The sequence below is a fragment of the Acanthochromis polyacanthus genome, chromosome 2, assembly GCF_021347895.1.
Source record: "Acanthochromis polyacanthus isolate Apoly-LR-REF ecotype Palm Island chromosome 2, KAUST_Apoly_ChrSc, whole genome shotgun sequence".
In the NCBI taxonomy this organism is placed as follows: Eukaryota; Metazoa; Chordata; class Actinopteri; family Pomacentridae; genus Acanthochromis; species Acanthochromis polyacanthus.
Genome location: NC_067114.1, coordinates 30,466,060 through 30,489,144, shown reverse-complemented (window position 1 = coordinate 30,489,144; position 23,085 = coordinate 30,466,060). Strand labels below are relative to the sequence as shown.

The 23,085-nt window shown below is 40.6% G+C and overlaps 1 protein-coding gene across 1 annotated transcript in view; it reads left to right on the top strand.

Annotated features, from left to right (window-relative positions):
* The window catches only part of LOC110952416 (potassium voltage-gated channel subfamily C member 1-like), a 98,588-nt gene extending 76,365 nt beyond the window's left edge, over positions 1–22,223 (top strand). The window contains 2 exon segments of the mRNA XM_051942085.1: positions 3,026–10,600; positions 13,370–22,223. Coding sequence (XP_051798045.1) covers positions 3,026–3,177 — 152 coding nt within the window. The 3' untranslated portion in view covers positions 3,178–10,600; positions 13,370–22,223.
* The last annotated feature ends 862 nt before the right edge of the window (positions 22,224–23,085 follow it).

The following is a 23,085-nucleotide window of genomic DNA, read 5'->3' as shown; positions in this document are numbered from 1 at the left end:
ATACTGTTGGCTGAGTTACCTACTTCTTCAGTTCTTCCTTTCCCCTTTAGGCAGCACCCAACTTGAGTTTCGGCAGACTTGAACCTGATCCCAGTTTAAGCTGAAGGTCAACCTTCCTGAGGTGCTGATGAGTAATGAGAGCCTCTGCTGCATCACGTGTTGGTGGGTTGTGTAGGCATCGATCTGTCCCTGTTTCAGGTTGTAGCTTTTTGTGATGAGGGTGCAGAGTAAAACTGCATTTAATACTTTCCTGTCAGCTCTTCTAAGACTTGTCCAAGGACAGTGTGAGTTTTTCCACACAGTAGAAAGCTGCAGTCACAGACGGGGAAATCCATCATAGAGGCAGTCGATCACAACGCAAAGAAAACACACCCAGTAATCTATCACACAGTGTGGCCTGTAATAAAGACAGACACGGTGAGCACAAAAGAGCTACCTCATATTATATGTAAAGATTTAAAGGCTGCATAGACGAGACAGAAAGACAACGTCTCCATCAGCTGATGAGCCATGGAGGAGACGGAGAAATAAAGCAGAAAAGACTGGATTTCTTTGGATTTTGTTGCCTTTAAGCAGGGAGCCCCACACTGATAAATCAGTGCTACATTACTGACATGAATGAGAAGGTGATGCTCACCACTGTTGTTGTTTAACCTGTCGTGCACTTTCCAGTTTTTGCACCTGGCGTTTATAAGTTACACTGTAAAAAATGCTGCAGTGCAAAACTGTCAAACCATGACAGTAAAAATCTGTGACCTCTAAAACAGTCTATTTAACACTGAATCACCGTAAATGAGGTCATCAGGAGAAAAGTGTTCTCTTGGAAAAATGACATTTCTCCACTCTTGTGCAGTTATTAAAAGGAAATTGCAAATCAAAACTGTCATTTTTGCATTCATTTCTCAAAAGAACACAATTTTTCCAAGTGTATATCTTGTTGGGCTGATTTAATTCATGTAAAAATTACAGTTTGTACCGCTCGGACTGATGTACTTAACGGACATATGCTTGAATATTTATGACAGCTAAAACCATGTCATTGCTAAAAACACACAAATTAGAAGTTAAATACACAGACTGTTGTGCTAATAATGGAAAATGCTGTAATATTTATCATAGGTCACACAAACTTTATTTTTATGATATTTTCTTGTAATTTTTATAGATTTTAAAGGTTAAAACTTTTTGAACAGTAAAATATGGAATAAAGCACATTTTTAAAAGATAAAATCAACGGCATCGAGACATTTCTGTAGCGTAAATGAAGAAAATGTTTGACCGTGCCGTAATTTCACCGTATAAATGTCCATTTTTCTGCAGACTGTCAGCAGCTCCATCTCTGCAGTTTCATGGTTCTAACTCCTGCCTGAACACAGCAGGACCTCAGCAGGGTCCAGCGTTAGGACTGAACAGTATTTCCTTGACGTCTTTTCACTCGGAATGATTGAATCACATTGAACAGGTTGATTTTATTCAGTCAGAAAATCTAAAATATCTCAGTGCTGGAGTTACTGAATCCATTCTGGACTCACTGGTGACCGACTTCACGCATGAGACTGATCATGTTTCTGTGAATCTAAACTCAGAGGCAGCTGAGGAAACTCCAATAATCTCTAGTCTCGGAGTCCATCACAGTACAGCGCCCCCCCGTGGAAGCCCCTGGGTTTACAATGGGATTTCTGTCATTTATATCTTCTGTTTACAGCAGCTAGATCAGAATTATTAAGAAAACACCATTCATGACAGGATCAGTGTCTGCAGTCAGTGTTTCATATTTTAGCATTTCACAGACAGAATAATCTGCTGCTGTTACACAGTTTGTCCACTGGAGAGCGCTGCTGCTTTTTAACAGTTAAATGTCCATATCAGTACCTATCTCCATGGAGGTTGTTTAAGAGAATAAAACTGCAACTAGAGCTGCTATACAAAAATCAAATCCATCCAGAAACCGTGCCACATTCTGCGACTTTAAGCCACCAGAAAAATCCCTTCAGTCTGAGCTAAACATCCACAGACATTTGCATGTCCACACGCTACACCAAAACGACGAACACACAGAAGTTTTACCTGCATGTTAGCATTTAGCTCAAAGCACTGCTGTGGTCAGACAGCCTCACAGAGCTGCCAGCATGGCTGTAGACTCATGAATGAAGAGAAACACGTTTAACCCCGACATGGAGAGGGTTTGGTCTTCAGTCTGTCTGTCTTTCTGTCTGTTTCCTGTTAACAGCAGCCTGTGGTTCCTAAACTGGCTAAAACACCTGGACTCTGAGATCTAAATGATCCCGTGACTGAATGGAGTTTTGTTTGTCTTTCTATCTGTGCTCAGCTCCAGATGATTTACCCACCTGAGCTGCTCTGAGTTTCCCAAAAGTCCTTAAACCACCAGGTCTGGCGGTGTTTCCTGTTCCTGAACGCAGCGTGGAACGACTCAGTGTTTTTGGGAATCCCAGAGCAGGTAGTCCAGTGGATGAACAGGAACTAAAACCCAGGTTGTCCCCCAATCAGAGTGTCCATCCACTGGACTCGTGCACCCTCCCTCCCCTACACAGCTCTTATCGGTGCTGCACAGCGCCACCTCTAGGTGTCTAAGGGATATTGTGGCAACTGATAGCTGATTTTCGTAACCCATATTCCTGTTTTGTCCTGTCTCTGTCTGTCTGTGTCTGTCTGTCCATCTGTTTGTCCCTCCGTCCATCTGTCCGTCTGTCTTTTTCCAACTTCCTCCTTTGGTCTATGATATTTTACCTGGTTTTGGGCTGGTTTTCATTTTGAATTATTTACCTTTTGTTTACTTTGTTTCATTTACAAATGCTTGTAACTGTAACAAATGGTTTATATTTGCTCTATCTGATGTGCAATGCTGTCATAACACAACATCAACGGATTTATCATGACAATCCTTTCTGTCATGACCATGTGTGCCGTTCCATTCCAACTCTTCACCATTTACCTGCTGTGAATGACCCCCCCACCACCACCCCCTAACCTCTACCTCTGACCTGTGCATGTCATTTTCATGTAGCCACGGGTTATGAGAAGTCTCGCAGCCTCAATAACATCTCCGGGATGACGGGCGCCCCGCTGCGCCTCACCCCCATCACCAACTCCACCTTCGAGCCCTTCGAGCCGCCCGGCCTCAGGCGATGCCACTCACCCATCCCCTCCATCTTGTAGCAAAACCCCGCAGAGAGCAACAAAATGCCAACAACAACAGCAACAAGAAAACCTTCTTTTTGTTTTTCTGTTTTTGTTCTGGAGAACATGTGAAAGAAAAGTATCACCACTGAAGGAGTGTCCATCCATCCCAGCTGCTCTTCATTCCTCATCCATCCTCATGTCTTCCTCTTGATAGAACTACAGTGAATTAGAGTTCCTGGAGCCACTAGTAGGCCCTATTTAAAACTTTAAACCACAGAATAGCTTCCAAATTAAGCTGAGATAGACGCTTAAGCAAATGTATTTTAAAATACACAGACATACACTAACACACCTGCCTTACTAACAGGGATAGAGTCTAGGTTAGTTTAGACTGATAGTGAGTTAGTTAACCTCTAGCTTTCCCTGTGCTACTTCTTGCCTGTATTTCAACTGCACTTGCACTTCAATGCTTTAACACTTAGAGTAGCTACGAATAAGAGACTTTTTTCTAATACGATGCCTCAGAATGCACACGTTCACACACACATAGACAATAACATATGACTGCAGCATGCATAAGAACAAACACTATACCTACCAGTAGACGCAAAACATTTGATACACAAACCCCTGAAACCGTAGCACCACTGCACCTTTGTAAAATAAACATAAAGAAAAGCCACGCAGGCTTTAGATGTTGACTGTGTTCTCGGTGTAAGCTTTTAGTACAGGGAGAGAGATTTCATATCAGCCCATAAGCAGCTTATCTAATCAGCAGCATCCAGTCCTCCTCTTTCTTCTGCTTCCTACTTCAGGAAGACCTCATGGAAAGTATTTTTATACCGTGGATACAGTGGGAACAGAGCAGTGTGGGTGATGGAGGTCAGAGAACAGTGGTTCCCAACCTTAGACCTCTGATAGGAAAAACCTGAGCTAGTTAGCTGATTAATTAGGTTAAATATATTATAAGATAAGGGAAATTCACAGTAAGAAAAAAGACAAAAAAACTAATAAAAAGAAATTAAAAAGAAAGAAAGTAGAGCTACGCAGCGCATGGCTCTGTATATAATATAATTTACTTTTTGATTTCCTCCTAAAATGAAGCAGCATAAGAAATAAAAACCTCCCTCATTTATTTCCTTTCAGCTGCAGGTAGAACCAGGTCATTATGTAAAGCAGGTTAATGTAGGGCTGCTGATGCTAGGTCCATATTTATAAGAAGGATGCTCCATTTCCTGTACATTTCTATGGTGGAATTATACATGATGCTGAATTAACCTCGTGTACACAAAGCTAGTTATACTTCCACCCAAAGTCAAGTTTCTGAACAAATGTATTGCAAATTTTACAAAATAAAGAGAATTTGGTGTGTTTTCATCCACTTCTGTTAGACAAAAAGATGTCGTTAATTAAAGAGAGCCAATCAGAACCCAAAAAAACATTTCTGCTAATTTCATGTGTGGATGCGAGGAAGGTTACAGTTTCTACTCATGTTTCCATTTCAGTTAGTTTTGAAAATGCATTGAGAAACAAATGGATGGAAACACACTGTTAGGGACTTTTACCTTGAATTAATTAGAAACAGACTTTCATCTTGTTTTGTCACACCTGGCTGAGACAGGACAGTGAAGTAAGAAAGGTTTCCAGCCCTCTCTGACTCAAAGAACTCAAGAGTGTAAATGCTAAATTGTTTCCTTATTAATTTTAAAAGGTCATGTGATTAGAGTGTATTACTTTAATGAAATGATTACTAAATGTGATTATAAGTTTTTAAGGCTTTCTTGAACCGTCTCAAACCACAGAGGTTGGGAATCATTGTCTGAAGGGAGGAAAACTGCAGAGCTGATAGATTAAAAAAAAAACACTTCAGTTATTTCATGAATATAAAAATAATGTAAAATATGTAGGTGAAGACTCAAGTTGAACTCCAGTGTGTACTTAGTGGAAACTGGAGCTGTAGGATCTGATCCTCACCATCACCCCTCACCTGGACTCTCAGCGACGGCTGAGCTGTAAAGACACCAGAACAGATCATCGCTTCTCCTTTCTACATTATGCTCTCATTACCTCACTAGCAAAAGTATTTAAAGGAACAGTACACCGAAGGCTGATTGGCTTTCTTTCCAAGAGTGACACGAGAAGATCGAACCAACTCTGTCTGTAGCTGAAGTCCAGATGTGGTTAGCCTAGCTTAGCTTAAAGCCTGGAGAGTAAACAGCTAGCCTGGCTCTGTCTAAAACAGGAAGTGGCTCATTTACATGGAGTTTTTTGTAACTTGTGTATGAAATGAAATGCAAACACAACGCACCAGTTGGACTTTCAGAAGGTTTTATGTGCTGAAAATGTTTCTTAACAATGGCCAGGTGCAGTGAAAGCACACGTTTAGCTTTGTTTCACCTGCACATGGGTAATATGTTGTTCATGGAGACGTAACTCCAGCACATAGCTCACTTTAAATCCTCAGAGTGCTTTTTTTTCATTTGGCAGTTGTGTTTTGTGTATAGATTCAATCAAAAGGTACTCACTAGCAGCAGTACATCTAGACCTGAGACAGGCTATCAGTTTTCCCCTCTGCACCTAGCTTTTATGCTAAGCTAGGCTAATCACACCCTGACTCCAGCTTTCAACTTAAACCTGCTGTGCAGAACTTTTGTTTTCTGGTCTGGCAGTAAAAATAATCACACAAACACTTTGGTTGTGTGCTCATGACGATGATTGTGTTCTTTTTAAGGCTGCCGGGGCGAGAATGTCGATTTAAAACTCCAGCATGCTGTGAAATAGAGATTTACTGAGAGCTGATCAGCTTCATCAGCACTTTGTGACCTCATTTGGAAAAGACGTTCATTTCTATGTGTAGTCCAGATTTAACACACAGACATGTTGTCAGAAAGAAAGCTAATCAGCATATTTCCCAAAAGCTATTCCTTTAAGATGGCGGAGGAAATGACTTTGTGTCTACTGGAGAACATTGCAGCTCAGCCTGGGGGTGAGACGTTCTCCTCAGGTCATCCCACCTCCATCATCACCCCCAGCAGCGTTACTACTTGCACTGACTCCAGTGTGACTCAGCAGCCAGTGGCAATATTTTTAGTTTTCTCCCTTTTTGGCTTCTCTTTCTTTCCCTGTTTTTGCCCCCTCTTTACCCTCTCCCTGCCCCCTCCTCTCCTGTCCGTCCATCTCTTCTTTGTTTTCGGGTTCGGCTGCTCAGTAGGAGGCACCGTGAACGGCTACTGGAGCGACAGCCCGTGGTAGAAGAAGAAGAAGAGCGGACGCTGAACACCACAGGAAGAAGAGAGAGAATGAACAACAGGGATGAACGTAGAAATATGCAATGTAGATAAAAGAGACGGCAGCAGTGGGATCTGTGTGTTCAGATATGTTGTATCTGCGGCACGCCTGACCAGAGTGCACGTGGATGTTTGTGTGTGCATGTGTGTGCTCAGATCTGCATCTACCTCTGGACTGAGATGCACAAATGTCAACTAGGAAGAAAACATTTCCCTTTAAGAAAACGGTTCTTTCAGTTTAGTTTTGGTGTTTCTGATCTGTGTGTGATTATCTTTCTATAAAAGTGTGGACTTTTGTTGCTTCCTTTTTGTTTTAAACTCTTTTTTTTTAAATGATTTTTTGTGTAGAAATGTATTTCAGAGCTACAATGTGAACCATATTCATTGTAGAAGACAGTGATTCTGTGTCTGTTGGTTAAGTTTTTTTTTCTGTCCTCAACTGTTGCTCTCAACTTCCTTCTCTCCCAGCAGAATGTAAAAATCATTAGTTTTATCATCTTAGACATGCTGAAAGAGGCTTTATGAAGCATTGAATCCGACCAAAAAGAAAAAAGCAAACATAAAAAGTGACGCATTGCCTTTCTGTTTCTGATTTACATTCAGACTGGGAGTGCTGGGAAGTGAGAGCACCGACTGAGAAGATGGTTTTACATTTAAAAACTAAGTTTGACATTTTAGGAAAGATTCTTATTCTCTTTCTTGCTGAGAGTGAGACATAAATTTCACATCTTACAGTTCTGGGCTACAGCTAGAAAGTGATCAGCTTAGCGTGTTGAATGTGGGTTCCTCCAGAGACAGAAACGTTAAACCTCCAGTTGTCTTCATTTACAGGCTCCTTGTCTGGGGAAAAAAAAATCCAAAAATTCAGCAAAAAAATCCCCAAATTTCTGAAAATTTGCAAAGCTTTCAGGAAGAAAATTCCAATAATTCCTCAAAGTTTCCCTTAAAAGTTTTATTTAAAAATTACCCAAGATTTGGCAAGAAAATTCTTATAAATATTTTCCAAAAATGAGTAAAAATCTTCCCCCAAAAAATCCTAAAAATACCTAAAATTATTACATATATATCAGTAAAACTTCTGATATTTTCTTTAAGAATGTTTACCAAAAAAATCAATGATTTTTGGTGAATATTGTTAAACCTTTTTTAACAATCCTTTTTCTTCCACCAAAAAATGTTCACAAATTTCCCTAAAATGTTGAAAATGTGGACATCAGGAGTTTCACTGTGAAAATGTTTTTTTTTTTTACACATTTTCAAACTTTAAAACGGGTCAATTTGACTCGTGGGTTAAGCAACACTACGACAGGCTCGCTAACGATCACATTATTAACTAGTAGCTGAACAGAAGTGATGACTAAACTGCATGGGAATTCAGCTGCAAGATGTCCTTGAAAAAGCTCAAATTGTCATTTTTACGCTTGTGTACAGTAAGAGCTGGTAGTTTGCGGGCTGCAGAGGTGTTTTTTTGTCTTTGCTAAGCTAGCGTCACCTCCTGGCTCTAGCTCTAGATTTACAGACTGATCCCGCTCTCTGCAAGAAAGTGAGGTGATTTTTTCGCCCCAAAATGTCGAGCTATGGTTTGAACTTTCTGTGACTCTGGTTTTGGGGCCGGGCAGTTTTTTTTTTCTGTTTCCTGTTTAGCCTGGCGCTCAGTTTCTAATTTGCCTCAGAAGTGCAAATGAATAATTTAGTGGTATTAATCCAGTGGAAGTTCAGGATTAGATTCCCGGTTAGAAAATCATTTTACACCCGGCACACACACACACACACACACACACACACACACACACACACACACACACACACACACACACACACACACTGAAACACTGGATCTGTGTATCGTTTCTCTCCATGTCATCCTCTCCTGATCCTTGTCTCCTTTCCTAACTTGTTCTGAGTGTTCCTGTCACTTTTCCCCCCCGAAGCCACTGCTGATTGGTCGCTTCTGTCATGACAATGTACATATGTAAAGTTTGCGTTGTAGATGAATCTGCATGGGTTTCCATCGCAAGCAATAAGGATATTGATATGACTAATAATGTGAGGAGGTTTGATAAGGTTTTAGTCTTAAGCTTAAATGAATGTGTATAGAACATTTAGACTACTAAGAGTGTGTATGGATGTATGTGTTTAGACGCATACATATGCACTAACAAAAGCATGCAGGACAAAAATTCCTTCGCCTCTTTGAATGCAAGAAGAGGTGAGACGGGCTGACGTAATGCATGCCAAAATGCTATGATGCTATTGGTCGAAACAGACCAAGTTAGGTACTGTAACGGGGCCGGGTGAGGGTGGGAAAGTTTATTTTTGCAGGATGGGGAGGGGTTACGTTTCTAGTAGGTCTTGTATAGCTGCTTTCTTATCGATCTTGAGAGACTTATGATAAGAGAAACATATTAACAATCGTAGCTTATGGTTTTCTTTCTTGTTTTTTGCTTCTCTATTCACAGAGAACTGTTCTGAAAGCCCCGCGCTTATCAGATATATGCAAAAAGAAGCAGTAACTGTGAACTAATGCTAAGAAATGAAAAAAAAACAAAAATCCAGCTTCTTCCATCAATGTCTCGACTCCTCTTCTGCAAGAGAGAAGAGAGACCCTTCTCCTCCCAAGATACCTCCTCACCAAAGTTTCCCTTTCCATCGTTTTCATTCGTCCGCTCCTTCATTACCCGTCGTTTCCATCTGTCCTGTCCGCTATACTTGCATTTAAACTTGAGTGATTTTAGCAGACGGATGCCTCTGCAATGCAAGAATGAAAAGATTCAATGCAACCTCAAAACCAAGGGTGAGAATGAACCAACCAGGTGGCCTCAGGCAGAACATGCCCCTTTAGAACACCTCAATTCTTCTGGTTCTTTCAGCTCTAATTCCATTGAATCTAGAGGTGTTTAAGAATATCGCCCACCCAATCTTCTGATAGTTCATCTTTACATCCAGTAGTTTAATCTGTCATAACCAAAGTCTTTCCCCTACCTTAACCACAGTTATTATTGAAATATATTGAAAGCTTCCTAAAAATGAAGAAAAAAACTGACATTCAGTGCAGCCCATAGTCTTGCTCAACAGTCCTTTGTCAATGGTGTCCAGTGTCAGGTTCATTGGTTTGCATGTTGCTACACAAATTTGGAGTTGACAAAATGATCACAAATTAATTACCACACCATTAAACGAAGAGACAGTTGGTTTTCTGGTCCAGGACCTTTCAATAGTTGGTAATCCTGTTATCAGAAAGGGTTTACTTCATGATGGAACCTAAGATTGGAGACTTCCACATGCTGGAGATGTGCACTCTTCTAGGGGAAGCTTCCCTCATGAACAAGCCTCAGACCAGTTGGATGCTTCATGATCACATCCAAAGTCTAAAAATCTTTGCAGAAGTTGCGTTGAATTGACACTGCAGAGGCAACCTTCTAACATGGAAGCTTGAGGATTGTTGAATGCAGATTATCATTGGCTCCTACTTGATGTCCTTTAGCTTCTGAACCCCGTCGGCCACATTTCTCTCCTTCCCATCTATTCACAACTCAGGTATCTCTTTCTCAGTCTCTCCTTCTGTGCCCTGTGTTCCTGTTCAACCCATGTTTCCTCAAAGATGTACTGTATGTATGAAAAACGGAGAGACTAGAGAAAAAAGTTGAGCTTTCGTTTCTGTTCTGTGCCTGTGAATGCTATGTGCTCTGTTTTAAGGCCCCTCCTTCAGAAATGCTGTTGCTTTAACTTGTCCGACTGCTTCCTGTCTTCTTCGTGTGTCGTCCCCTCGTCTTTCCGCCCTTTCCCCCCGATAACTGTACCTCACCGTCTGTGAGACGCCATCCATTCCCCCACCCAGAAGCCTCTCACAGCAAAACCAAAAAACAGGAAATAGAGTGCAATTGGAGAACCTTCACACCAGAAAAACTAAAAAAGATTGGCCTAACAGTGGACTTCACCGAGGAGGAAGACAGCAATGGACACTGTAATGAATGGAAAACACTGGAGTGAGATGTTGTGGATGTGGAGGAGGGGAACAAATGTGCTGTGAAATGATGTGTTCTGAGAGGATGGTCAGCCGAGCAGCATCAGAGGGAGGAGATGGAGGAGGAAAAGTTTGGGCAAGACAGAAAAGTGTGGTGATGATGAGGAGGAGGAGGAAAGAAAGAAAGAAGCAAAAATCGCTTCTCCATGTAAGAATGTGTACCTCACTGTTGTTCCTGTGCACTGTTCGCTTCTCGTGTTGTTCTTCACTTCCTCTGTGTGGTTCTGTGTCACTGTGACATTTTCTTTTATGTTCTGTGTGTTTTCGTGTCGTGTGCCGCACTCTGTTTCTTTTTTTTCCTTTATGTTTTTTCCTTTCGTGTAGCCTCTGTGTACCACACCTGGGTCAAACAGCTTCCAGCTCTACCTACAGCTTGTTCTATCCCACACAGGTGCAGGCGAATCGTAGTTTCAGTGTCATTCGAGCAAACTGAAACACAACGAAATGAATTAGAAACGACCTGACCTGATGCAGCCAAACCCTGCCGGTCTGACGCTTAAAGTGGGATGAAGCAAAAAGCTAAAAGTCGTTGTTATTTGGCCAAGGTCTGGTCTGTACATTTGCAGGACACACCAACTGAGACGTTCCAACTCTCAGCTCTTGGTCTGGATTTCAGCCCAGTCCTGGTTGGCTGCAGTCCTCTGGTTTGAACTTTGACCAACGAAATCTTTTTGATCTCGATGCCTCATCAGCCGTTTAAGTGCCATCCAAAGATTTGTAATATCAGAGGACTGAACAGCCCCCCGAGGACTTCTGCAGATTGTGTCAGTGTGTAGGTTAGAGGCAGAGAAGTGTTAGTGTGTGTCGCGTTAAGCTCTGTATTCTCAGTGTACTTGCATGCCGGCTGGGCTAGGCGAGCTTCCTAGTGATGTCTTTCTTTTGTTTTGCTTTAGTGGTGTGTTTGGTCGATCATTTCCTTGCCTTGGTGTACAGTATTATGTTGCAGTTTCCATTAACACAAACAACCATTTCATACTGAGCACCAACTGGAAACTACACGTTCAATTAGGAACACTCAGTTTGCCATTGTAGAGGTCTTTCGATTCGTTTACATCCTCGCTGCAACTTGAGCAGATTTGGAAAGTTGTGCAGCTGTAGTAAAGAAAGAAGGCTTTCTATAATTGCTAACACTAAATCTCATTTATTACATCACAGAAAGTCACGCAGCGTCTTTGCCAGAAGCATCTGTTTGTGTCTCAGTGTGTTGGTGTGATTTCAAACCAGCTAGAAAAGGTGTAGTGTCAATTAGACATTCTAGTAAATGCTCCAGACACAGAGGATGTCATAAATGACTAGAAAACTGGTTATTTTGGTCATGTCAGAATGCTTAGCTATCCAGGTAAAAGTCCTGCATTAGCAAAGTGGACATAAAAAAATTAAAAGTACATGCAGATAAATAACAGAACGAATCAAAGTGCAGCTATTATTTTTACTGTTGTAACTGGTCAGAGTTTATTCGATAGCTTTGTCGATTATTTTAAATATCTTGCTGAGTTTAAAGCTAAATGTATATTTTATAAACTTACGATGTAAGACTTTAGTCTGTAGACAATTTAGAAATGTAGGGGAGCAAAGTCAGTAGAATTAAGTGGTGTGAAATGGAAATAAGAAAATGCAAGAACCTCAAAATTTCACTTAATTACCGTACTTTGGTAAATATATAGGTGTTGTATTTGTTACTTTCCACCACTGTTGACAGAACACTGAAGCTCTACCTGCCAATAAACATCATGACTAGCTTCAGAAGAATAAAGAGTAAATGGATTCTGATTTCACATTGTTTGGTTAAACTTCTCAAACAGATATTGGCCTCTATTGCCTCAGTGTAAGATTTCACACCAACAAACACATGATCTGAGCTCCCGTTGATGCTTTTGGCAAACAGGCTCACATCTAATGCGGTTCCACACCGGACCTCAGAAAGATACCAAATCATTCTCAGCAGAGGAAATGGCAATCAAAGCTCAACCTGTATAATGTTGTGATGATGGGTAAAATAACTGTACCTTTTGCTTAGTATGTATGGGTGGCTCTCTGTCGTTCATCAGCTGAGTTATAGCGTGAATATCTGATAGAGCCATTTGAACATTTAAAACAACTACTTGCTAGTTTTGAACCATCAGTTTCCTAAATCAGGTCATATAATTAAAACTAGAGAAATGTCTCAGCTTGGAAAGGCTTTAAATGGAAACCATTCTGTGTAGAATGAGAGGTCACTGAGACATAAGTTAGCATAAAAGATATATCTCTGTGTTTTATTTTGTCATGCATAGATGTATTTATACCTTATTGTTAATGAGCTGAAAATGTCAGATTGTGGTCTAGTATAGTCACTGACATAATGTTTGAAGTATGTTGTGTTATCTTTGTGACTTTTTGTTCAAAATCATGAAGATTTAGAGAATTATTAATCAGCGTTTATCAAATTTCAGATCAGGTATTATGGCAGTAATCCACAGGAACTCTTTCACCCTGAATTTGATATAAGCAAGCTAATGCTAGCTTCAGTTGCAGAAGTTATATGTTTTTTCTTCAGAACAGCTGGTAGCTTCCAGCTCCACAACTATAAGACGCCACACCTCTGAAAGCAAAGGAAGCATTACTTTACCCAGCATCCCTTCACTGTCTGACTTTACCTTGATCTGCACCAGACCTGGATGTTATTTAATGCAAAATCTGAAACAAATCAACCCATCATTGTGTAGTTTAATCAAATGATTACCAAAAGCTGCCTCTGAAACCTCTGAAGTCTTCATCATGTTTCAGTAATGTTAAACCACGGTTAACCTTTGTGGATTGTAAACCCCTCATTACAACCCGGTCTAACTCTGAGACAGGTTCTGGTGTCTCAGGATCAAGAGTCGTGATTTATTCACTTCAGATCCTCACTAAACTCTCTTTTCTTTTCTCCTTTCAGTGCTGAGTTTCTAACCCACCCACCCTTTCTGTACAAGAAGAGGAACCTATAAACTCTAAGCTGCTGCTCCTCCATCTCCCCCAGTGGGACTCACTGTAGAAATTGGGAGGGAGATAGAGAGAAAGAGAAAAAAGAAAAAGGTGTCACCGAACATTTCCATCATCATATGCAACCCAGCGAAGAGAAAAGCTTGTGATCACATGTAAGCCATTCTAACAAGGGAGACCGAACATCTCCAGCTCTTCTGAACTGATTTCCAGAGCTTGGAGGCCTTCAGCCCGGGACACACCGGGATGTGGAACCATGCGAGAAAGATGCCCTCTTCTTTCCACAGCTGTGTGTCCTTTAGTTGTCATAACGCTTAACTGGCCACTCTTTTTTCTTTTTTTTCTTTTCGAGAAGCTGCATTCACTGCTGTTGTTTCCAGTGAATGCTCCATTATTTTGGCACTCGAAGCACTATGCAAGGTGAGGGGTGGACCATCGTGATGTCTAACTGCAGAGTCTGATCTGCTAATCTCTGCTGAGCAACAGGACCTCTAACAGCAGGCTGAAGTCTACTCATACATATCAGAAAACGCCAGCCATATCACACACACACACACACCACATGATCCTGTCTATTTGATATTATCTGAATCTTCCAGGAGACTATTGACTGAACATCTTGGGACTTCAAGTTCAACTGATCATTTTGAATACTCGGTTTTAATCCATCCTGGTGGAGTTTAACCCAAAGACAGACTCATGGATGGACGAACCGGTCTGTGTGAGCACGAAGCTGGCCATAACATCTGTCCGAATTAAAGGAGGTGTCGCTGAGGCCGAAGATGCGATTGACCCTCTTTATCTCTTTCTCGCTCTCTCTTTCCCTCTCGAGTCTTTACGGCATCTCGCCCCGCCACCCCCACCTCCCCTCCCTGCATCTCAGCATCGCTGCTGCTCCTCCTCTTTAGCAAATCTGCATGGCATGAATGAAACCAATTAAAACCCGAAGAAAGACAGTCAAAGACACAATGGATGGATTTAATAAATAAGGGGGGGAGAGAGAAGGGAAGGAGTCCATAAGAAAGGGGGAGAGAGACCACAGGTTTCTTTTTGTTTCCACCCAGCAATGTCAATGCAAAGTCATCATCATCATCTTCATCCGAGCTACTTTTTAACCCCCTAACTGGCTGCTAATATGTGCAAAACAGCATCTCCTGCAGCAAACTGCTCTCTCTGAAGGCATGATGGATGAGGAGGAGCCCTAACCCTCCTCTGAGAGACAGAGGGAGGTGGGGGGAGGAGATTCTGCGGACCATACACTCTATACCTCTGGGGATGTGGGAGAAGACAGAGGCTTTTTAAAGAAAGCAGGTATTCAGCAGGAGCAGGAGAACATCTTTGAGAAACTACTCTAGGGACTAAAAAAAAAGAGGCAATGATTGCAAATTAGAAATGCATTTTTATGACATTGTTTACCAGCATGAATATTCTGCATGACTTCTGCAAGCCACTCTGATCTCCCCCATGAATAACAGGGCTAGAAATTGAGAATTTAAATGTGAAAATTTAACAAGATGATGTTATATGCAACAGAGTAAAAATGTAGGCTTGTTTGAAAAAAAAAAAGATTTTCTCCATTTAGTTTTTAATGATAAAAACACATATAAGAAAAAAAGGGTTGCAACATCTGCCCTGTTCTGTTTTCTTTAGGATATCTTAGGAGACCCCTCCATCCCAGCTCTCTAAAATCCAAAAAGAGTCCTCCCAACTTCTGCAAGTATTTATTCTGCTACTACGAGTTCGTCTACTACTACTTCAACTTCTCACCTGGCTGCTATTCTGCTTCTTCTTCCTCCTTCTTCTTCTCTTTCTTCTTCCTCTTGTAGCCTTTACCAGAACCCTTATATGTAACTCTCTCCAATGGCAGCTGTGTGCGTCTGTATCACTATCTGGACCCAAGACAACCAAACTGATGTTGAACTGAACTGTGCTGTCCACTCCAAGATGTCACTGATTCTGTGTATTCTGTGAAATGAAACGTGTACCTGGTCCCTTTCCTTGGAACTTTCCTCTTGGCCTTGATAAGGGTTGATATCCGAGGCGTCACCTTTGAGGTCAGACAGGTCGACTGAGGTCTGGGTGAAGACAGGAGGAGAGGGTTCTCACTGGTCAGTTTACTTCCTCAGGTGCAAAGGTACGAGATGGCTGCCTCATCATCCACGATTGATGTTTAGCTACTTTGGATTTATGTATTTTTCCTTCCCCTGAGCAAGTAATTTTTTTTTCAATTCTTTTTCATCAAGGTTGGGGCCAAAATGAGATATTCTGAATGGGATTATGGTTAGAGAATGGGGAATTGCTGTTGTATGATGTGTGAGTTCAATCTAAATGAGCTCTATATACCCCCAGCTAATCACCGAAGAAAACTTAGAGGCCACTAAAAGTCAAAACTCAACTAAAGCTAAAATTTTACTCACTCAATTGAATTTACAGTTTCATTTAATTAAATATTATCTCTGTGCTAATGTTGGACCTGACCATATATCCTTAAATACTTATTTTTTGTCCGAAAATAGTCACATTTCATCAAAAAATAACCTTATTTCATGTTTACCACAGACATGACATGAGTGTTCTCAGTGGTAGTACAGAAAGTTGGTGAAAGAAAACAACTGTGGTAGCTAATGAAGAATCAAAGAAAGAGATATGTGTTGTCAGAGATTTAGAGAGGAAAAGAAGGATGTCGTCTGCAAATGTTCGGTCCAGTAGCTTTCTAATGGTGTAGCTTCACAAACCCCCAGGTGAGAGGATTGTACAGTCCCAAGATAAATGAAATGAATGATGGCATGTTCTCTTCATCTTCAGTCAACTCTTAGTTTCTTTCACACACAAAAAAGAATCACTTCTTCACGCTGTTCCTTGATACATATGAAATGTAGCTTAGTTTGACAGGTGTTTATTTACTGATAATATCGATAATTCCCCTTTGATGACACCAACAAGTAATTATAGTATATTTAGTGTCCTTAGAATAATACAACTAAATGCAGGCCTAGTAATCAGTGAGACCATCTTCATGCTGGTACATCAGTCTGTTGTGAGAACAAGTTACCGCCTACCTAAACATGTTGTAGCTACTATATAAGAAAGACTTCAGCAGTTGGTTTGTGCAGTAATACACTACAACAGCAGACAAAATCACAACCAACTGTCCTACAACACAGTGAAACAGGGCGAGTCTGTCAGGAGCAGGGTGGGATGACAGAAGAGGCCCAGATGTGCAGTGAACAGCTCATCAGTTAGAGCAGCTCTGAAGGATTAGCGGGGGTTCTCACAGGGTGAAAGGCAGCCATCTCGGCTCTGTATGTCCAAACAGGGTTGGCCAATAAACCCCCATTACCAGAAACAGTAGAGACAGTTCTGCTGGGCTGTGAAGGAAGAAGCATTTTCGCACAATCTGTGGATAGATTTAGATAAACTAGATAACAGGGAAATATACAGAAAGATGGAAGGTGGCAGAAACCCTCTGAGAGGCCTGAAAGCTGCAGGTAGCAGACAGATGTGTTATTATAAAACAAAAAAAGTGGTACATGGTGAGACCATCTGGATTTGGATTGTGCTCATTTTTCAAGCTGTTTTTATTGTGTTGATTGCTTTGTATTTTGTTTGTGAGGCCATGTGGGCTCACCACCTGGGCAAATGTGTTCTAAACTGCAAACATGGATGGATTACTGAGAAGATTTAGTACACAGGCCCATGGGAGCCTAATGTCTGTTTGAAGGGACTATTAGCATGTTTTGTTTCTTGAAAGTCAATCAAATGACCATCAAGAGAACCAAAACAACTACAAAGAAACTCAAAACAACTACATCAAGGCTCAAAACATTGTTTAAAGAGAAACAAAACAACTACAAAGAGACACAACTACAAAGAGACACAACTACAAAGAAACACAACAACTACAAAGAGACACAACTACAAAGAGACACAACAACTACAAAGAGACACAACTACAAAGAGACACAACTGCAAAGAGTCTCATAACAACTATAAGGAGACTCAAAACCCATAATGACAACAAATGGAGAGAATCTCTTTCTCTCTGTGTCGTGCAGCTTTGTAGACATTGTGCAGGAGATTTTCCATGTCTGTCCCTTCCACCAGCCGTCTCAGAATCCATCCATGTGTGTAGGTTTTCCATGTTGTGGTAGACATGCAGTCAAGCTGTAAACAAGCCTAAATATTCCTGCTGATATCTTCTTCCCCAAATGTCTAACACATGAAAGCTAACAAACATTTGGATCCCCCTTACAAAAAATGTTCAACATAATGCTTTCAATAAGGGCTATTGAGCTGAAAGAGCTGTTTCTGGAAAGCTATTGCTAGTTTAAAAAAAAAAATGCTAAAAGGTGGAACTTCAAAACTATAATCTCACTACTGATATCAATTCTTGAACCTGAAACATCTCAAAATGCATTTTTTTAGCTGTGAAATGTGGGCATTGGGAACTTATACAAGATGTGTTTGGTCTGCTGCTCTACATCGTGCACATTTATGTGGTTTGTCACTAGGGCTGGACCCGAATATCCGAATATTCGTTCGCTACGGCGGTATCCGGATATTAATTTTGGTATCCGAATATTCGCCCCGCCCCCGTCGGACGTTACGGGGCAGAACGAATATTCAGATATTCGTCTTTAATAGGGCCCAAATTTGTCACACAGGAAAATTCCCTTAAATTTGATTATCTTTGCATTATCAGCAACTCTCCAGAGGAGTGCTTGATAAATTGAAGTTATTGACCGTCCGAGGCTCTCAGACTGCTTCAGCTTGTGAGTTTGGCAGTAAAGTTTCCACACACTGGCCAGATGCCGGTTTGGAAATTTGAATTCAGGCAAAGTCCAGAAGCTCACTAAAAGTTCTATTAGTTTTTGGTTGTCATAATTTGCAATTAATAAACATAAATTGTAGCATTGACTACATCAACTCGAGGGATCCTTCAGGTGATTACAAATTAAGTTTGGTTTGCACAACATTGTGGGAAACAAAGAGTTTAATGTTGGAAAAAACAGATTCGACGGTATGTGTGCGGTTTTTTCTTTGGTTTTTGCATTGTGAATATTCCTGTATCATCCTGGAGGAGTCTTAACAAATGACAGGGAGCCAAAAATCAAACAGAAAACAGGGCCTATCTCAGGAAAACACTGTTGAAAATCAGAGAGGCAGAACATCTACACGTTGTGATGCTGCAGTATGTATTTTCAAGAAAGTTTAAATACTAATTTCAAATTAATATTCTGATCATTTCAATGAGTAAATCTGGATCTCTACAACTTTACTTGAAGCCTGGAAATAGATTTCTCTGTCTGACTTTGTCCTTCCACACCGTGCTAGTGTGGACTTTTTCTAAGTGGTTGTGTATGGGATGAGAAGAACCGGTTTGGATATTTTATATCACATGTCTTCCTAAAGGTATATAGTACAGCTTCAGAAATGTCAGAATAATAACAGTCTACCATGTACTGTATCGTAGCTATACCAAGATGAACACAACTTCTGTCAGTGTCATTAATTCTGTTGGGTGTTGTGCTTTCGACATTCATTTATTTGCTAAAACTGTATTTTTGGTTTACATATATATATATTTTGTATTTTGACACATGCAATTACGATGAATTATGAACATGAAGATTATAACAATGCATCTATAAATGCTTTTGTATTCGAGCATGCAGTGAACATAAAGAGAGCCTATGCACGCACCATGTTGGGCTACAGGCTTCATGTCATTGTGCTGACGGAAACGTTCGGTGTCCTGATGTCAGGTTTCAGAGGTTTAAACTGAGAAGAAAGTAGAGCTTCATGTTTCAGACCTTTAACCTGTGTATGTAGAATATTGCCAAAATCAGAATTGCCCATTAAGTTGTTGTGTTTATCGTTAGCTGTAGTCCATGCAGGTTAGGGGTTTTATCAGAACTAATGGATATTCTTAAATGTAACGTAAAGGGGCACTTCACTGATCCAGTTGAGATTTATGAAGGACAGATTTCCCACCTTTAGTAAACCTAGGGATCTTTTAAACTTGATCCCAGCAGCTTGCAATGCATGTTTTCCAATGAAAAAAGTTTTATCCTCAGAGCATAAGCCAAAGTTTTGACATCAATACGACTCCATAAAACTTTTCCAGAGCAACAGAAGATTCCTCAGTAAATTTATCAGGGTGCCCCTTTTAGATCATTGGTGTAACAGAACCCCTGACGGTCCAACCAGAAACCCTCCTGGGTTCACAGTCCTCATGAAACCAATGCCTGCAAGTCTGTAGTGGAGATCATGTTGTCGTGTCCGGAGGCTGCAAATTCTCCTTATTTCACGCCAAAAGTGAGTCCGAAAATTACAAAACAGCTCATTGACACTGAAAAATAATCCCCAAAAATATTCCCAATCCTTCTGGAGTTCTGCTGAGATCATCTCTGCAACAGTCTGAGAACATTTCACCGTCAGAACGAAGGTATTCTGTGTCTCCACAGTCTTGTTTCCTTTAAACCTCCCTGCTTTCAGACGTAATAAAGACTTGTAGGGCAATGTGATGGCTGTGCAGCTCCAGTCAGATGTAGAAACCTTGGTTGTTCCACTGCAGCACAGTGGGAACAGAGCAATAATGGTACAAGCTCATTTAAGGGTCTCTGGTTTGGGTTATTTTGCATGTCTGATGTGTAAGAGAGAGAGCATGCTGTGACCAGACAAACGGCTGAACTAACCGATACCGCTATCTTTACTTGAAACCCATACGAAGATCAAACATATCAGGACAAGATGCAGAGGAGCGGCTCTGCCCATTGTCACATCCGCCACCTTTCTTTAACGCCGACTGGAGTTTTGAAGGCCTTTATGTACGCACGAGCATTTCAGGAAGTCAGGAGCCGTCTGGTTGGTGGCTGGAGAATCGAGCAGAGATAAAATGTGGAACAATTTGAACCCAAGCAGAGCCAGAACCAGAACAATGGAACTTCGGTAGACACTGTGAGCTAACAGGTTTATCCAGACTGTAGGTCTAGACAAAATAATCCTAACTCAACACCTAGCTAACTAGTTCATCCAGACAGCGTAGGCCTAAATGGAGTCAGCTAAACCTTCAACAAGTAACTTAACTGGAGGTCTGTTTATCCAGATTGAGCAGGGCTAGATGGAGCTAGCTAGATCTTCAACAAATAATCCTAACTCATGGTCGAGCAAACTTGTTTATCCAGGCTGCAGTAGCTAATTTAGACCTGACTAAATCATCTTAACTCAGGGTCCACTTAGCTTATGGCTAGATGGATTAATCTTAATCTTCTAGCTCACACTGTTTGGATAAACTAGCTAGCTGTAAATGAGGACTAATACTGCTCTCCCCAGCTGAGAACTCGACTTTTAGTTAAATTTATCAAACTAATTCGGGCCAGTTCTACTTTCCTACACAGTCTAGTTGAAGTAGTTGTTAGTATGAAGTCTTGTAGTCCTTAGAAAAGTTCTAGCAACCCTGCTAGTTCACATTTTAAACAGACTTGAGTTAAGTTTAGGTGTTAAAACACTATAAACAATGTTGTGCGTCAGCTAGTATTTTAGGCTCTAAAACTCCAGTCTGCGTTTCCGCGGTAACCTCTCCTCCTCTCCATCCCATGCTCCTCACCTTTCCTCTATCTCTCTCTCTCCACGCTCTCCTCCTCTTCCTCCTCCTTCTTCCCCCACCTCCTCCTTCAGTTACTTTGAGGAAGAAGCTTCTTTTTGCATCCCTTGTTCTTGTGTTTTTGTATCCTGTTTTTTTTTTTCAAGATGAATTCTAAATGCATGCATGGGAAACTTCAAAATGACGACTTTAACTTAATTGCGAATGGCCTTGTGAAGGGAAGCCTCTCCTCTGACGACAGGAAGCAGTCTTCTTTTCTAACTTTCTCTGTCAGGTTGGAAAACAAAGTGTGGGGACACAACCAAGAAAAGAAAAGAACCACATTTTAGTTGCTTTTCATGCTTTAAACCAGGTGTGGATGTTTTCACAGAGCAGCAGCAGGCTCAGTTTCATGAGTCTAGTCGGGGCTTTCAAGAAGTTTTGCTAAATCAAGCAGAGTGATCCTTCATGTTTCCATGTTACCTTTTCAGAACATATCCTAAGGATATATTCCTGGGTCATTATTCACCGTCATCTCCTGCTCCAGTGCTGTACCATCTGTTCATCCATTACTTTTACTGGATTTGGTTTTTCCTCTTATCTTGTGCTCATTTTGGCGTGCCTTCTCTCCTACCTTCTGCTGTGGGCTACACATCAGTTTGGTTAGCTGGTTGTTTAGTTCATGATGTCACCACCTGGATAAATAGTTGGTTTGTGTCCACAGAGAACAAAAGAAGGACGACAGAAGCAGAAAGATGAGAGGCTTCCCTCCATTGACGAATGGGGTTTACTGTATGCTATAAAGACTGATGCTGGATCAGATTTTATTGTCACTGCACTGGAGAGAGGAGAATAAAAAAAAGAAATAAATAGAAGAAATAAAAAGAATCAAGAACTGTATAAAATATATTTCAATGGAATGTTTATTATTTACCTTTTTCTATTTTTGAAACATGTAAAAGAACAAAAAAGGTGAAACTGTAATATTTCAGCAGCATTTGTGAAAAAGAACAGTTCTGCTGTTAAAAACGTATGAAGGTTTGACTGTGAATGCTGATTTACCTGAGCAACTCTCCTCCTTACCTGATAGGATAAATAAAAACCAGATGAATAATACTTTAAAAAAAAATCACAAAACTACTGGGAAAAAGCAAACAAACTCAGTTCAAAGAGAAAACCTCAAAAACTTAATAAAAACATTAAAAGCTTATGCCAAAATGTTCTACTTTTGTCCTGTGCCTTTCTTTGAGTGCTTGTGTTTTATGCATGTTTAGTTACATTTATACAGAATATCCCTTTACTACAGCTCCCTCTAGTGGACACATGGACAAATATCACTTCAATGACGCAGCAAACTGGTTCAACGCAGTCAGCAAAATTGAAACACGAAACGACAAAATTGACACAAAATGACAAAAACGAGAGGGAAAACAACAAAATCAAGACACAAAATGACAAGAATGACACATGAAACAACGAAATTGACACAAAATGTGGAGCAGGTCATGTGATGTGGAATTAACACACTTCCTGTAGAGGTGTTTTTGGAACGGGGAACTTAGTGGAAAGAGATTTAATTTGTTTTCCATATAAAATTTGATATATTGCCAAAAAAGAAATATCTGTCATGATTATCTCAACTTAACAAAAAGAACACAATCCAAACTTTTTCTGAATCGGCTCATTTTATTATTGTTTCGCTCATTAGAAGGTGGTTGGTGTTAAATTCAGACGGTTATTTAGTTAACATTTTAGTGATATCCAGTCATTTTTTATTATTAACTTTATGATTTTTCTGCTCACATGTTGTGTTGTTGTAAACTTACTCTTTTAACCCCCTGAAACCAGCATTTGTCCTGTTTTTGTGTCGCTCCTCGGTGACCCTAAACAGCCGGTCATAATGTTTTTTGAGCAACACACCATACTATGACGTTTTTACAGTGAAGGTTCTACTATGGAACCAGTTTGACATGTTCAGCCATTCTTTGTGTGAAAACTCAGAGATTTCAGGGATCAGAAGGTGGTTTTTAATTTTCTTTGTTCACTTTCTGCTTCAACTTTAAACTAAATTTCCTTCACTAAGC